The sequence below is a fragment of the Dreissena polymorpha genome, chromosome 10, assembly GCF_020536995.1.
Source record: "Dreissena polymorpha isolate Duluth1 chromosome 10, UMN_Dpol_1.0, whole genome shotgun sequence".
In the NCBI taxonomy this organism is placed as follows: Eukaryota; Metazoa; Mollusca; class Bivalvia; order Myida; family Dreissenidae; genus Dreissena; species Dreissena polymorpha.
In genome coordinates this window covers 41,575,355-41,592,349 of record NC_068364.1, presented here as the reverse complement: position 1 = coordinate 41,592,349, position 16,995 = coordinate 41,575,355, and the positions used below count along the sequence as shown (strand labels likewise).

At 36.7% G+C, this 16,995-nt stretch overlaps 1 protein-coding gene across 17 annotated transcripts in view; it reads left to right on the top strand.

Annotated features, from left to right (window-relative positions):
- Positions 1-16,995, top strand: part of LOC127847106 (dynein axonemal heavy chain 2-like) — a 154,636-nt gene that overhangs the window by 35,112 nt on the left and 102,529 nt on the right. For all 17 annotated transcript variants that reach the window (XM_052378720.1, XM_052378718.1, XM_052378719.1 and 14 more), the window contains 7 exons: positions 548-637; positions 1,263-1,347; positions 3,082-3,245; positions 5,321-5,482; positions 12,490-12,612; positions 13,331-13,468; positions 14,017-14,162. In XM_052378720.1, the coding sequence (XP_052234680.1) occupies positions 548-637; positions 1,263-1,347; positions 3,082-3,245; positions 5,321-5,482; positions 12,490-12,612; positions 13,331-13,468; positions 14,017-14,162 (908 nt within the window). The remainder of the gene's footprint in view (positions 1-547; positions 638-1,262; positions 1,348-3,081; positions 3,246-5,320; positions 5,483-12,489; positions 12,613-13,330; positions 13,469-14,016; positions 14,163-16,995) is intronic.

Genomic DNA, 16,995 nt, shown 5'->3' with positions numbered 1-16,995 from the left:
ATTCAAAGAACTTGCTTGTTACAGTTGGTTTGATTAACCTAGTTGAGTTTGATTACACTTTTTAAAATTTCCTTGGTGACTTAAATGTTTTAATGAAGTCTAAATTTTGCAGAACTGAGCAATACTTTATTCTGACCTTTGAACAGTGATGAGTTAAAGGTCAAATATTTATTTGACATACATTACAACATTAATCATGGCTAGCATTAATTGATGGTCAATTCTTTTAGCAATTAAGCCAAAGACAGTATTGATTCTATTGTAATGAACCCATTTATGCTTAGCGTCTAGAGAAAAGGCCTTGGCAAACAGCGTAGACCCAGATGAGACGCCGCATGATGCGGCGTCTCATCAGGGTCTGCGCTGTTTGCTTAAAGGAATTTCTGTACAAAATATTTTAATTATAGAAATAAATATACTAGACATCCCTAATTTGGGAAATAAATTGATCCAATTTAGAAGGATGGGAGAGTCCACTGGGCATAAATGGGTTAAACCTCTTATATATATCTAGTCTTGATAAAAGCCTTGTGTATCTATTTTTCAGGTTAAACAAATGCTGCACGATTTGCACGGAGAATGGGTGACGTTCCAAGAAAAACTGGTGGAGTCTGAAGTCATGTTGAAGAAACACAAGGTATGGAACTGTGTTACAATTAGAAATGTTGCTTTGTATTTTGTTTAAAAAACACAAGGTAGGGAAACGTGTAACAATTATAGTATATTGCAAAACACTGCTTAGTGAAATTTGTTATTGATGCATACAAACACATTTTGCATTATAAATTGTAGAAGAATGATTTGAATTGTGTTATTGACAACATTGTAGGGAAAAAAATGTTGCTTTAGTAAAACTCAGTCTAGAGAAATGTGCATAGAATAAAATATAATTTCCAAGAAATGTCATGTCACTCAAGGTAACTGCAGCTCAAATTGTGTTCCTCTTTTTCCGCTGAATTAATGAATCTATAGTAAGTTAATGTTAGTTTGTGTCATACAGAAGTAATTAACCCATTTATGCCTAGCGTCTAGAAAAAAGGCCTTGGTAAACAGCGTAGACCCAGATGAGACGCTGCATGATGCGGCGTCTCATCAGGATCTGCGCTGTTTGCTTAAAGGAAAGAATTTCTGTAAGAAATATTCTAAATATAGAAATAAATATACCAGACATCCCTAATTTTGGAAATAAATTGATCCAATTTAGAAAGATGGGAGAGTCTACTAGGCATAAATGGGTTAAAAAAGATATCTGGCTTTTGCAGGAAAAGTTCAAGAGTAACTTGCTGGGTCAGTCTGAGGAATTCAAGAAGCAAGTACACAACCTTCTGGACGAGTTTGTGACTAAAGGTGAGAACTTGTTATGCCTCCCTTGGTGGCATATAGCAGGGCTTTTTTGCCTGTTTTTGTGAAGCGGCCTTGGCACCCTATTTGAGAATTTGTGGCAATGTTGTTTTTTTCCATTCAAATTTGGGTCGGGTAGGGGGACCTAGTCCCAATTGAAAAAAGTACATATTTTTCTAAATATTCCCAATTGAAGGTGTTCAACAACAACAAAATGTCATAAGTCTAAAATGTCAATGATCTCCAAATCCAGCTCGATAAGTTGAACCTAAGAAAATTTAATATTGAACTCTTTTTATTATCATTTTTTTTAAGTATTTGTAAGCATAAAATCAACAAAATCAATTTCCAAATTTTAGGCAAAAGTACAAGATAATTCCCAATCCACAGGGACCTGGCCCCATTGCCAAAATGGTGAAATACACACTGTTTTATGCATCAATTTGAAGAAGCATATAGCAGTCGCGCTGTATTTCTTTACCTCTGTGCGAAGCTTCCTGTTTCAGCCATGACTTTGCCATGATATTGATGGATTATAATTTGTTTTTGCTCAGTCATCAACCACCATAAGAGGTTGTGTGGCGTTTAACACTTCCCTAGCCTCACAGGTAAAGGGGTCAAAGGTCAAGGCCACACTTAGAGGTCAAAGCATCAAATTGATTATACAAATTTGTGTCTGAGCTATAACTTTGCCATGTGTTAACTGATTTTGAAATAAATTGGCACAAATGTCAAGCATACTAAGATGTGATTTCCTCTGTTACACATGTTTCCCTTTACAAAGGTCAAGGCCACACTTAGGGGTCAAAGCATCAAATTGACCTTTAAAATTCTTGTCTTTGCAGTAACTTTACCATGTATTAACTGACTTTGAAATAAATTGGCACAAATGTCGAGCATCCTAAGATGGGATTTCCTCTGTTACACTTGTTTCCCTTCCTCAAAGGTTAAGGTCACACTTGGAGGTAAAAAGTCTGATTAGGCCATAAATGGTTTGTTTTTGTCATAAGTGGAGGTTTGAGACGAAAAGGAAATGTGAGGGCATCTGTGCCCTAGGGATACATGCCTTGGTTTGTATTAATTTTCCTGGCATTAAGCCACATAACTGGGAAAATAATCTAAAATTACTTAATAGATTGCCTTGTGAGAATGTGTGAAACCTTTAAGTTTTGATGGACCTCGAGTAAATAACCCAATATTCCTATGCTTAGAATTTTAAACATGAGCGAGTTTAGTATGTGGTCATACTGGTGGGGTTTCTAACATACTTTTGTTTCTCCAGTCAAAATAGTTCAGTAAAAAAAGCTAGAAATTCCAGAATTGCTACAAAATTTGTCCCATCTTTCAATGTCCATGTTCAGTAATTATTCAAAAGTGCAGCTATGCTTCAAAACTGGTACCAGCTTTTGATACCCAAAGGCCTCACATAATTTGGTTCAGAGAAGACTTTGAAACTCACAATTGTGTTCGTAATTATGTCCCATTACAACACACTTCCAACAGAAATTGCAGTTATACTTCAAACTTTGTCCCACCTTTCATTTATCCCCAATGTCCTTGTATAATTCAGTTTTTGTAAAGAAACTTAGAAACTTCAAACTGTTCTCTGAAGTCTATTTACATGCACAATCCTGACAGAAATCGTAGCTGAGCTTCAAAATTCTTCCAAAATTGGATATATTAATGTAATTCAGCTTCGGTAGTAAAAAAACTCTCAGGAATTCCTAACTTTGTCCATAGGTCCGTTTACGAGCAACATCGGGACGGGTGACGCGCTGGAGAACATCACAGCAATCCGTACCCAGATGGAAGCCTTGAAGAAGCAGGAGGCCGATATAAGACGTGGGCTCAACATCTTCAAGATAGATCAGCCCCCTTCAAAAGAGATTGCTACCCTGGAAAAGGTTACTTGATTAATTATTGGTTTTACAGTCATCGTAATACGTTTTCTCCTAAAATGGCAATATATTTGATTTGTGCTATATGAAAACGGGGTTTAATGCATGTGCATGTGTGAAGTCTGGACAGGCAAATCAGGGACAACACTTTCCACTGCTTTGCTATTTTTTGTTTAAAGAAAAAGACACTGCTTCTAGTGAAAATGTTGTTTTGTTCATGTGCGGAAAGTGTTGTCTTAGATTAGCCTGTGCAATCTGGATTTTCACTAAGGAGGGACTTGCTTTAAATAAAAATTCCATTTACCCTTTGAGCGCTGGAACCAGATTTTGAAGGCCTTTGCAAACAGTTTGGATCCAGATGAGACGCCACAGAACGTGACGTCTCATCAGGATCCAAACTGTTTCCTATTCTGAAAGTATTCTTCGAAAAAAATAAAAAAATGCTAATTTTAGAAATTCAGCAGACAACATTTTTGCAGACGACAAATTTCCCAGCATGCAAAGGGTTAAATAAAAATTCCATTAAAGCAGAGTGCACAAGCTAATCAAGGAGAACACTTTATTCACATGCATTTAGCCTCGTTATCTTACAGCAAGTCTAAGATATTTACAAAGCAGCTTGCATGTTCTTTTTTTGTAAACCAAGGCAAACTCGGTTCGATCCCCATTCTCAGAAGCATGCAATTTTGGTTGATGGTACGGGACAGGTGGAGTTTAATATGGTACTCCTTTTTCCCCCTACAGCACAAGACCACTCCAAAAATAAAAATCTTACAGTTACAAATACATAGCTGGACATTGCAGCTTTTATTTAAAGTATGTCCCAACTTTTGTGACTTTAATCAATAAACCCTTTACCACTTAGATACATTTTTTGACGCATTTGTGGTTCCTTAGAAAGTTAAATTTTATTAAAGTGATATTATGGGCATTTTTCACTGTGGAACTGAGCTGAAAACAATTAACAGGTCAAAAGAGTTAGTTAAAATGTGGTAACTTGTCAATTATCTGCAACTCATCTTGCTACCAGTTGTTTATAAAAAATATATATTATATTCCATATTTTACATGACTCACCCAGTCCTCTTAGCCGAAATGATCCGTAAAACAAAATAGTGTCTTTGTGTCGTATAAACAAATCTGCACTAAAACTTGATTTAGATTCACATCGTAAATCGAATCATTTCTGTCGTCAGTTGTCAAAACGAAAGTATGGTTGATATTCAATATTTTTCACTTTCCGGGATATTGTTTTAGTATGTTGATGCTGCATTAACAAATATATGTGTATATGAAGTGAAAACACCAAAAATAAACAACGGTTGCGGTAGACACCTATATACTGTTAGATGCCCATAATATCACTTAAAAGGCCTTTGCTACATGATTCAAATTTTAATGGCTCCATTTCCATCCCTTGGATACTGATGAGCAGCAAACAGCATCAAACCTTAACAGACTTGCGAGTTATTCGCAGGCTGTTCTGGTTTTATTCTGTTTGCACCTAGCCATTTTCACTTTGTTTCTGAGTGGGGAAGGATTAATCAGGTGAAATGCAGAAAAACTTCTGGTCCACACATAATGCAGCCTCAGGATTGATGGACCCTATCATCTGTGAAAACCACACTGTTGTACGTCCAGTAAAAATACGAGCCTCATTCTGGAAAAAACCTGATTAATCCTTTGCATGCTGGGAAATTTGTCGTCTGCTAAAATGTCGTCTGCTGAATTTCTAAAATTAGCATTTTCTTCGATTTTTTCAAAGAATATTATCAGAATAGCAAACAGTTTGGATCCTGATGAGACGCCAAGTTCTGTGGTTTCTCATCTGGATCCAAACTGTTTGCAAAGGCCTTCAAAATTTGGTTCCCGCACTGAAAGGATTAAAATCAAGTGTCCTGCATAGGCTAATAAGAGACGACACTTTTCGTCTACTGGTAGACTGGATGTTCACTTAGAAGAGACTTCCTTAAAATTGTGTAAAAGAAAAAAGTGTTGTCCCTGAGTCTGCATATGCTAACCTGGGATGACACTTACGCACGTTACGCATTAAGCCCCATTTTCCAATGTTCTACTTCCAGGACTTGGAGCTGATCGAGACGATCTGGATGCTGAACAAGGAGTGGGAGGGGCACTGGGCGAGCTGGAAGGACGGCAAGTTCACGGAGCTGCAGACCGACCCCATGGAGACACAGTGCATGACCATCTTCAAGAAACTCACCAAGTACAGTCGAGATCTCAAGGTAACCCTCCAGTGATTTTTTTCCTCCTTTATAAAGTACCGGAAAACAGTACTTTCTCAACTTTAAAATTGCCCAATTGGTGTGTCCAATTGGTGTTATCAGTTTTAAAGTATTTATCAACAACAAATCAAATACACGGATTTCCCAATCTGATGATTTCACAATGGGAATTTTCCCAATTTCAGTTTTGTATGCCCCCGGATTGAATGATCGGGGGTATTTTGTTTTTGTCTGTCTGTCATTGTATGTGTATGTCTGTCTGTCACTGTATGTGTGTGCCTGTCCCAAAACATTTACCTTGGTCATAACTTTTGCAATATTTATGATAGCAGCTTGATATTTGGCATGCATGTGTATCTCATGGAGCTGCACATTTTGAGTGGTGAAAGGTCAAGATCAAGGTCATCCTTCAAGGACTAAGGTCAAATATATGGCTTCAAAGCTGCGCATTACATTAGGGGGGCATTGTGTTTCACAAACACAGCTCTTGTTTCGCTCTTTTATTTTCTAAAGTGGGTTGGAACCGGTACTTTTCCCAATTGGGAAAAACAATCCCTGCCTTCCTCTTGTTGTATTTTGTGTGTGTTTTTTTAGGGACATGCTAACATTCCATGGTAATAAACCGAGCATAATTTTTCAAACTTTTTGATAGTTTAAATATATAACTTATATTTTTTTAATACAACAATTAAGTTTGTTGGGGTTTAACATTTTATAATTGTCACATTTAGTTAATCTTTTTCATGTTAGCCCTATATTGTTTGTTTATTTTTTCATTTAATAAACACCATTATAACAGATACATCATGTAAGTGGTTGCACTTGATGGTGTTGTTCATGCGTCCATCATCGTAAAGCATAACTGCAGAATTGTTGTCACAGAAATATTTATTAATGTTTTGTGTATGTGTGCTTTTGTGCACTCTGCTTTCAGACTTCTTTTGTTCACTGTATTATAAGACTGCTATCGTGAACTCAAGTGTTCACTTTATAAGTCTCATTCAGGGATATCTGGACTAAATGCATGTACTTAAAGTGTAAGTCCCAGAGGGCCAGAATAGCCTGTGGAATTCTTCCGGGATAATCATTGACAACATTTTCTACCTAAACAGGATTTTTGATTAGTATAGACTTTTTTTAAACATGAAATTCTATAAAAGCCTAAAGTATTGTCCCTGATGACCCTGTGTGGACTGCGCAGGCTATTCTGGGAAACACTTTACGGAAATCGGTAATGCCCAGTTGTCCCAGAAATCAGTAATGCCCAGTTGTCCCAGAATATGGCTCATATTTTTAGGCTTTTACCATGCACTAAATTGTACTATTATGCAGTCATATATTGCAAGACTACATTTGTGCACTCTATTGTAAGACTTAATCTGTGCACTCTATTGTAAGACTAAATCTGTGCACTCTATTGTAAGACTAAATCTGTGCACTCTATTGTAAGACTACTATGTGCACTCTATTATAAGACTACTTTGTGCACTCTATTATAAGACTACTTTGTGCACTCTATTGTAAGAACTACTCTGTGCACTCTATTGTAAGACTACTTTGTGCACTCTATTGTAAGACTACTTTGTGCACTCTATTGTAAGACTGCTTTGTGCACCCTATTATAAGACTATTTTGTGCACCCTATTATAAGACTACTTTGTGCACTCTATTATAAGACTACTCTGTGCACTCTATTGTAAGACTACTTTGTGCACCCTATTATAAGACTACTTTGTGCACTCTATTGTAAGACTACTTTGTGCACTCTATTATAAGACTACTCTGTGCACTCTATTGTAAGACTACTTTGTGCACCCTATAATAAGACTATTTTGTGCACCCTATTATAAGACTACTTTGTGCACTCTATTATAAGACTACTCTGTGCACTCTATTGTAAGACTACTTTGTGCACCCTATTATAAGACTACTTTGTGCACTCTATTGTAAGACTACTTTGTGCACCCTATTATAAGACTACTCTGTGCACTCTATTGTAAGACTACTCTGTGCACCCTATTATAAGACTACTTTGTGCACTCTATTGTAAGACTACTTTGTGCACTCTATTGTAAGACTACTTTGTGCACTCTATTGTAAGACTACTCTGTGCACTCCATTGTAAGACTACTTTGTGCACTCTATTATAAGACTACTTTGTGCAACCTATTGTAAGACTACTTTGTGCACTCTATTGTAAGACTACTTTGTGCACTCTATTGTAAGACTACTTTGTGCACCCTATTGTAAGACTACTTTGTGCACCCTATTATAAGACTACTTTGTGCACTCTATTGTAAGACTACTTTGTGCACTCTATTGTAAGACTACTTTGTGCACCCTGTTGTAAGACTACTTTGTGCACTCCATTGTAAGACTACTTTGTGCACCCTATTGTAAGACTACTTTGTGCACTCTATTGTAAGACTACTTTGTGCACCCTATTATAAGACTACTCTGTGCACTCAGTTGTAAGACTACTTTGTGCACCCTATTATAAGACTACTTTGTGCACTCTATTATAAGACTACTTTGTGCACTCTATTATAAGACTACTTTGTGCACTCTATTGTAAGACTACTCTGTGCACTCTATTATAAGACTACTTTGTGCACTCTATTATAAGACTACTTTGTGCACTCTATTGTAAGACTACTCTGTGCACTCTATTGTAAGACTACTTTGTGCACTCTATTGTAAGACTACTTTGTGCACTCTATTGTAAGACTACTTTGTGCACTCTATTATAAGACTACTCTGTGCACTCCATTGTAAGACTACTTTGTGCACTCTATTATAAGACTACTTTGTGCACCCTATTATAAGACTACTCTGTGCACTCTATTGTAAGACTACTCTGTGCACTCTATTATAAGACTACTTTGTGCACTCTATTATAAGACTACTTTGTGCACCCTATTGTAAGACTACTTTGTGCACTCTATTATAAGACTACTTTGTGCACCCTATTATAAGACTACTCTGTGCACTCTATTGTAAGACTACTCTGTGCACTCTATTATAAGACTACTTTGTGCACCCTATTGTAAGACTACTTTGTGCACTCTATTATAAGACTACTTTGTGCACTCTATTATAAGACTACTTTGTGCACCCTATTATAAGACTACTCTGTGCACTCTATTGTAAGACTACTTTGTGCACCCTATTATAAGACTACTTTGTGCACTCTATTGTAAGACTACTTTGTGCACCCTATTATAAGACTACTTTGTGCACTCTATTATAAGACTACTTTGTGCACTCTATTATAAGACTACTTTGTGCACCCTATTATAAGACTATTTTGTGCACCCTATTATAAGACTACTATGTGCACTCTATTGTAAGACTACTTTGTGCACTCTATTGTAAGACTACTTTGTGCACCCTATTATAAGACTACTCTGTGCACTCTATTGTAAGACTACTTTGTGCACCCTATTATAAGACTACTTTGTGCACTCTATTGTAAGACTATTTTGTGCACCCTATTATAAGACTACTTTGTGCACTCTATTATAAGACTATTTTGTGCACCCTATTATAAGACTACTCTGTGCACTCTATTGTAAGACTACTTTGTGCACCCTATTATAAGACTACTTTGTGCACTCTATTGTAAGACTATTTTGTGCACCCTATTATAAGACTACTTTGTGCACTCTATTGTAAGACTACTCTGTGCACTCTATTATAAGACTACTCTGTGCACTCTATTATAAGACTACTCTGTGCACTCTATTATAAGACTACTCTGTGCACTCTATTGTAAGACTACTCTGTGCACTCTATTATAAGACTACTTTGTGCACTCTATTGTAAGACTACTCTGTGCACTCTATTATAAGACTACTTTGTGCACTCTATTATAAGACTATTTTGTGCACCCTAGTATAAGACTACTCTGTGCACTCTATTGTAAGACTACTTTGTGCACCCTATTATAAGACTACTCTGTGCACTCAGTTGTAAGACTACTTTGTGCACCCTATTATAAGACTACTTTGTGCACTCTATTGTAAGACTACTTTGTGCACTCTATTATAAGACTACTTTGTGCACTCTATTGTAAGACTACTTTGTGCACTCTATTGTAAGACTACTTTGTGCACTCTATTGTAAGACTACTTTGTGCACCCTATTATAAGACTACTTTGTGCACTCTATTGTAAGACTACTTTGTGCACTCAGTTGTAAGACTACTTTGTGCACTCTATTATAAGACTACTTTGTGCACTCTATTATAAGACTACTCTGTGCACCCTATTATAAGACTACTTTGTGCACCCTATTATAAGACTACTCTGTGCACTCTATTGTAAGACTACTTTGTGCACTCTATTATAAGACTACTTTGTGCACCCTATTATAAGACTACTCTGTGCACTCTATTGTAAGACTACTTTGTGCACTCTATTGTAAGACTACTTTGTGCACTCTATTGTAAGACTACTTTGTGCACTCTATTATAAGACTACTTTGTGCACTCTATTATAAGACTACTTTGTGCGCTATATTGTAAGACTACTTTGTGCGCTATATTGTAAGACTACTTTGTGCGCTATATTGTAAGACTACTTTGTGCGCTATATTGTAAGACTACTTTGTGCGCTATATTGTAAGACTACTTTGTGCGCTATATTATAAGACTACTTTGTGCGCTATATTGTAAGACTACTTTGTGCACTCTATTGTAAGACTACTCTGTGCACTCTATTATAAGACTACTTTGTGCACTCTATTGTAAGACTACTTTGTGCACCCTATTGTAAGACTACTTTGTGCACTCTATTGTAAGACTACTTTGTGCACTCTATTATAAGACTACTTTGTGCACTCTATTGTAAGACTACTTTGTGCACTCAGTTGTATGACTACTTTGTGCACCCTATTATAAGACTACTTTGTGCACTCTATTGTAAGACTACTTTGTGCACTCTATTGTAAGACTACTTTGTGCACTCTATTGTAAGACTACTTTGTGCACTCTATTATAAGACTACTCTGTGCACTCTATTGTAAGACTACTTTGTGCACCCTATTATAAGACTACTTTGTGCACTCTATTGTAAGACTACTTTGTGCACTCTGTTGTAAGACTACTTTGTGCACTCTATTGTAAGACTACTTTGTGCACTCTATTATAAGACTACTTTGTGCACTCAGTTGTAAGACTACTTTGTGCACTCTATTATAAGACTACTCTGTGCACCCTATTGTAAGACTACTCTGTGCACCCTATTATAAGACTACTTTGTGCACTCTATTATAAGACTACTTTGTGCACCCTATTGTAAGACTACTTTGTGCACTCTATTGTAAGACTACTCTGTGCACTCTATTGTAAGACTACTCTGTGCACTCTATTGTAAGACTACTTTGTGCACTCTATTGTAAGACTACTTTGTGCACTCAGTTGTAAGACTACTTTGTGCACCCTATTATAAGACTACTTTGTGCACTCTATTATAAGACTACTTTGTGCACCCTATTATAAGACTATTTTGTGCACCCTATTATAAGACTACTCTGTGCACTCTATTATAAGACTACTTTGTGCACTCTATTGTAAGACTACTTTGTGCACTCAGTTGTAAGACTACTTTGTGCACCCTATTATAAGACTACTTTGTGCACTCTATTGTAAGACTACTTTGTGCACTCTATTGTAAGACTACTTTGTGCACTCAGTTGTAAGACTACTTTGTGCACTCTATTATAAGACTACTTTGTGCACTCTATTGTAAGACTACTTTGTGCACTCTATTATAAGACTACTCTGTGCACTCTATTATAAGACTACTTTGTGCACTCTATTATAAGACTACTTTGTGCACTCTATTGTAAGACTACTTTGTGCACTCTATTATAAGACTACTTTGTGCACTCTATTGTAAGACTACTTTGTGCACTCTATTGTAAGACTACTTTGTGCACTCTATTGTAAGACTACTTTGTGCACTCTATTGTAAGACTACTTTGTGCACTCTATTGTAAGACTACTTTGTGCACTCTTATTGTAAGACTACTTTGTGCACTCTCTTGTAAGACTACTTTGTGCACTCTATTGTAAGACTACTTTGTGCGCTATATTGTTGGCTGTTGTTGGATATTATTGTGCACTCTACATTTAGACTGTATGCTATTGTATCATTAAAATCTATAGAAAAACAATTTGGTCTGGAAAGTGCCTTTGCAGAACAACTGTAAATCAAACTGGTTGTAAAGCAGGATAAAGTGTTTATGAGCCTTGCTCTGGGAAAACAGGGCTTAATGCATGTGCGTAAAGTGTTGTCCCAGATTAGCATGTGCAGTCTGCACAGACAAATCAGGGACAATGCTTTCCACTTTTATGGTATTTTTGGTTTAAAGGAAGTCCCTTCGTAGCAAAAATCCACTTAAGGCGGAAAGTATTGTCCCTGATAAGCCAGTGAAGATTGCACAGGCTATACTGGGACGAAACTTTAGACACATACATTAAACCCCATTTAACCAGAGTAAAGTTTCTATCTATCTTATTTGCTGTAATACACATCCTATTGGGTTTAACTCTTTCAGCGCTGGAACCGAATTTTGAAGGCCTTTGCAAACAGTTTGGATCCAGATGAGACGCCACAGAATGTGGCGTCTCATCTGGATCCAAACAGTTTGCTATTCTGATAGTATTCTTTGAAAAAAATTGGAAGAAAATGCTTATTTTAGAAATTCAGCAGACGACATTTTAGCAGACGACAAATTTCCCAGCATGCAAAGGGTTAACATTTATTTCAATTGGTCATGTTATTATTGGTTTACTTATAATGTTTGTTTTGTCATTAACTTCGGTAGAAAAACATAATGACTAGCCTGAAAGCAACTTCTTTTACTGCTTTTAAATTTAGAGTTCAATGGAAAATGACAATAATTAGACAGGTTTGGGTGTCAATAAAAAGGGAGTAGTTAAGGGGTATTAGTGTGCACATATATATATTTGGTATCTTCATATGTCGATGTTGATTCTACAGGACAAGAATTGGGAGGTGGTTGAAACCAGTCGCAGCAAGGTGGACCAGTTCAAGCGCACCATGCCCCTCATTCAGGATATGAAAAACAAAGCCATGAGGCCCAGGCATTGGCATGCTATACAGGTATGAGCATATGTGAAACACAGTTATCTATGCGTAGATTAAACTTTAATTTTGAGTAAATACAAATTTGTTTGTTTGAGCAAATGTTAAACAATTATTTGGAAATGTTTGAATTGATCATTTGAATAATTAGGAAAATAGTAATTTTATTGTAGAACTAATTTTTTGCCAAATGAGAAAAATTAAGATATTTTTAGAATATGTACAACTTTCCTATGTTTAACAGATAATACAAAACTGTAATAATGATAATAATACTATGGAGAAAAAAACAAAACAAAATTGGAAACTTTGGTGGTAACTTTAAATGGTAACATCTAATTGGAAATAATAGAATAAATAGGAATGTCATTTAAATGAAGTGACAACTCATATATTCTGGTATTAATTGTATGTGCCGGAAATTAATGCAAACCCAGCACTGGTAAATTTTTAACCGTTGTACTCATACTCAGTTCGTTGGCTTCATTTAAACCTATTTATTTTAGCTGAATTGCATTGAAACCCATATAATGATTTTAAATGCTCTAGAGTCTGTTTCTGGGACTAGAACCAGTTCTCGGTGACTATAGGAGAGATCTAAATAACGCTTCCACAGTGGAGATTGAACCCTGGACCTCCCTGTTGCAAGGGGGAAACCATATCCACAACGCTACAGGGACCTAGATTGTTGGCTTTATAATATTTGTCTTTATGTACACATGTAACAATTTCACAGACCAAGATGCAGCGTCAGTTTGACCACACTGCCGCGGAATTCACGCTTGAGAAGATTATTGAGTTCGGTTTTGACCAGTATGCCGAGTCCATTAATGAGGTGTCAGGGGCTGCAACCAAAGAACTGGCCATTGAACAGGTGAGAGTGCCTTCCCTTTGATTTTAAATGATAAATACAACTTGATAGTCAAGATGGAAATGTCCATGCCGAGACAGGTATTTATTGCAGTTTTTTTATCCTTTATTACTTTTGTTTAATTTTTAAATGAAGCTCTTTTTCTAGCCATATTGGTAAAAAGAGGAATAAGCGTTTATTTCGTATTCAATTTCGTCGTTTTATATCTTTCCCTATCTATGCATTTTCTGCTTTTAGACCAACTAATTGTTTTTATTGAGAATTCAATACTGCTCCAGCATCTGGAGTTTCACTTCTTTATACTTTATGGAATTTTTGATTTAAAAGAAGTCTTTTCTAACCAAAAATGTTTTTCAGCGTGATTGTTGTCCCTGATTAGCCTGTGCAAACTGTACAGGCTGATCTGGGATGACACTTAACACACATGCATTAAGCCCAGTTTTCCTAGAGCAAGGCATTATGAAAACATGATTGATATCATCAATAAATTTTTATCACACTTTTCACCATTTATTTCACACTTTTCACAATTTTCTGCACACATTTCACAGGCTCTAGACGCCATCACGCAGACGTGGAACATCACGGAGCTAGACATTGCGCCATACAAGGGATGCTTCAAGGTGCGCAGTACGGACGACGTGTTTGCTGCGCTTGAGGACAACCAGGTTCAGCTCTCGACCATGAAGGCTTCAAGGTAAAATATGGATGGGTATTTTTTTCGTCAGAAAGGCATCCTATTATGCATGTTGAGATTGATTTGAGCATATGTGTCTTGTTCTGAGAAAACTGGGCTTAATTCATGTGCGTAAAGTGTCGTCCCAGATTAGCCTGTGCAGTCGGCACAGGCTAATCAGGGAGGACACTTTCCGCTTTAATGGTATTTTTAGTTTCAAGGAAGTCCCTCCTTACCGAAAATCAAGTTTAAGCGGAAAGTGTCTTCCCTGATTAGCCTGTGTGGATTGCACCGGCTAACCTGGGACGACACTTTACACACATGTATTATGCCCAGTTTTCTCAGAACAAGACACATATTCATACATATGAGCCTCACTCTGTGGAAAAAGGGTTTAATGCATGTGCATAAAGTGTCAATCACGATGAGTCTGACCAGGGGTTGTATTCCAGAAACATCTTAAGTAACTTCTTAAATATTTTCTCTTAAGTTCAAAATTACAATGTTTTGTATTTCTTTACTTAATAAAGACATGTATGTTTTTTATGGTATTCCTCAAATAACATTGACAAAATGATGTTATTTTGATGTAATTTTCGATGCCTAACTATTGCATTATGAAATGAAACACATAAGAAAAATTTCCGATTTAAGGATAAAAATAAAATTCAACTTAAGATACTTCTGGAATACCACCCCAGTCTGTACAGGCTTCTAAAATCAACACTTTCTGCTTGTATGGTAATTTGAAGAAAGTGTCTTCTATACAAAAATCCATTCAGTATCTGCTCATGTATTTGAGCTATGTTCTGGGAAAACAGGGTGTAATGCATGTGCGTAAAGTGTCCTACCAGATTAGCCTGGGGTCATATTCCAGAAACATCTTAAGTCATTTCTTAAATATTTTCACTTAAGCTCAAAATTACAATGTTTTTTATTTCTTTACTAAATAAACACATGCATGTTTTTTTGGTATTCCTAAAAAAACATTGACATAATGATGTTATTTTGATGTAATGTTCGATGCCTAACTATTGCAGAATGAAATGAAACACTTTAGAAAAAATCCAAATTTAAGGATAAAAATAAAATTTAACTTAAGATGCTTCTGGAATACCGCCCCTGAACTCACCTTACCTTGATTTTTGCTAAGAAGGGACATCTTTCAAAAGAAAAATATGATAAAAGCAGAAAGTGTTGTCCCTGATTAACCTGTGTAGACAGCTCAAGAAAATCTAGGATGATACTTATCACACATGTGTTAAGCCCAGTTTCTGGAATGATACTTATCACACATGTGTTAAGCCCAGTTTCTGGGATGATACTTATCACACATGTGTCAAGCCCAGTTTCTGGGATGATACCTATCACACATGTGTTAAGTCCAGTTTCTGGGATGATACCTATCACACATGTGTTAAGTCCAGTTTCTGGGATGATATTTATCACACATGTGTCAAGCCCAGTTTCTGGGATGATACTTATCACACATGTGTTAAGCCCAGTTTCTGGGATGATACCTATCACACATGTGTTAAGTCCAGTTTCTGGGATGATATTTATCACACATGTGTCAAGCCCAGTTTCTGGGATGATACTTATCACACATGTGTCAAGCCCAGTTTCTGGGATGATACCTATCACACATGTGTTAAGTCCAGTTTCTGGGATGATACCTATCACACATGTGTTAAGTCCAGTTTCTGGGATGATACTTATCACACATGTGTTAAGCCCAGTTTCTGGAATGATACTTATCACACATGTGTTAAGCCCAGTTTCTGGGATGATACTTATCACACATGTGTCAAGCCCAGTTTCTGTGATGATACCTATCACACATGTGTCAAGCCCAGTTTCTGTGATGATACCTATCACACATGTGTTAAGCCCAGTTTCTGGAATTATACCTATCACACATGTGTTAAGCCCAGTTTCTGGGATGATACTTATCACACATGTGTCAAGCCCAGTTTCTGGGATGATACTTATCACACATGTGTTAAGCCCAGTTTCTGGGATGATATTTACCACACATGTGTTAAGCCCAGTTTCTGTGATGATACCTATCACACATGTGTTAAGCCCAGTTTCTGGGATGATACCTATCACACATGTGTTAAGTCCAGTTTCTGGGATGATACTTATCACACATGTGTTAAGCCCAGTTTCTGTGATGATACTTATCACACATGTGTCAAGTCCAGTTTCTGGGATGATACTTATCACACATGTGTTAAGCCCAGTTTTTGGGATGATACTTATCACACATGTGTTAAGCCCAGTTTTTGGGATGATACCTATCACACATGTGTTAAGTCCAGTTTCTGTGATGATACCTATCACACATGTGTTAAGTCCAGTTTCTGGGATGATACCTATCACACATGTGTTAAGTCCAGTTTCTGGGATGATACCTATCACACATGTGTCAAGCCCAGTTTTTGGGATGATATTTATCACACATGTGTTAAGCCCAGTTTCTGTGATGATACCTATCACACATGTGTTAAGCCCAGTTTCTGTGATGATATTTATCACACATGTGTTAAGCCCAGTTTTTGGAATGATACTTATCACACATGTGTCAAGCCCAGTTTCTGGGATGATACTTATCACACATGTGTTAAGTCCAGTTTCTGTGATGATACTTATCACACATGTGTTAAGCCCAGTTTCTGTGATGATACTTATCACACATGTGTTAAGCCCAGTTTCTGGGATGATACTTATCACACATGTGTTAAGCCCAGTTTCTGTGATGATACTTATCACACATGTGTTAAGCCCAGTTTCTGTGATGATACTTATCACACATGTGTCAAGCCCAGTTTCTGGGATGATACTTATCACA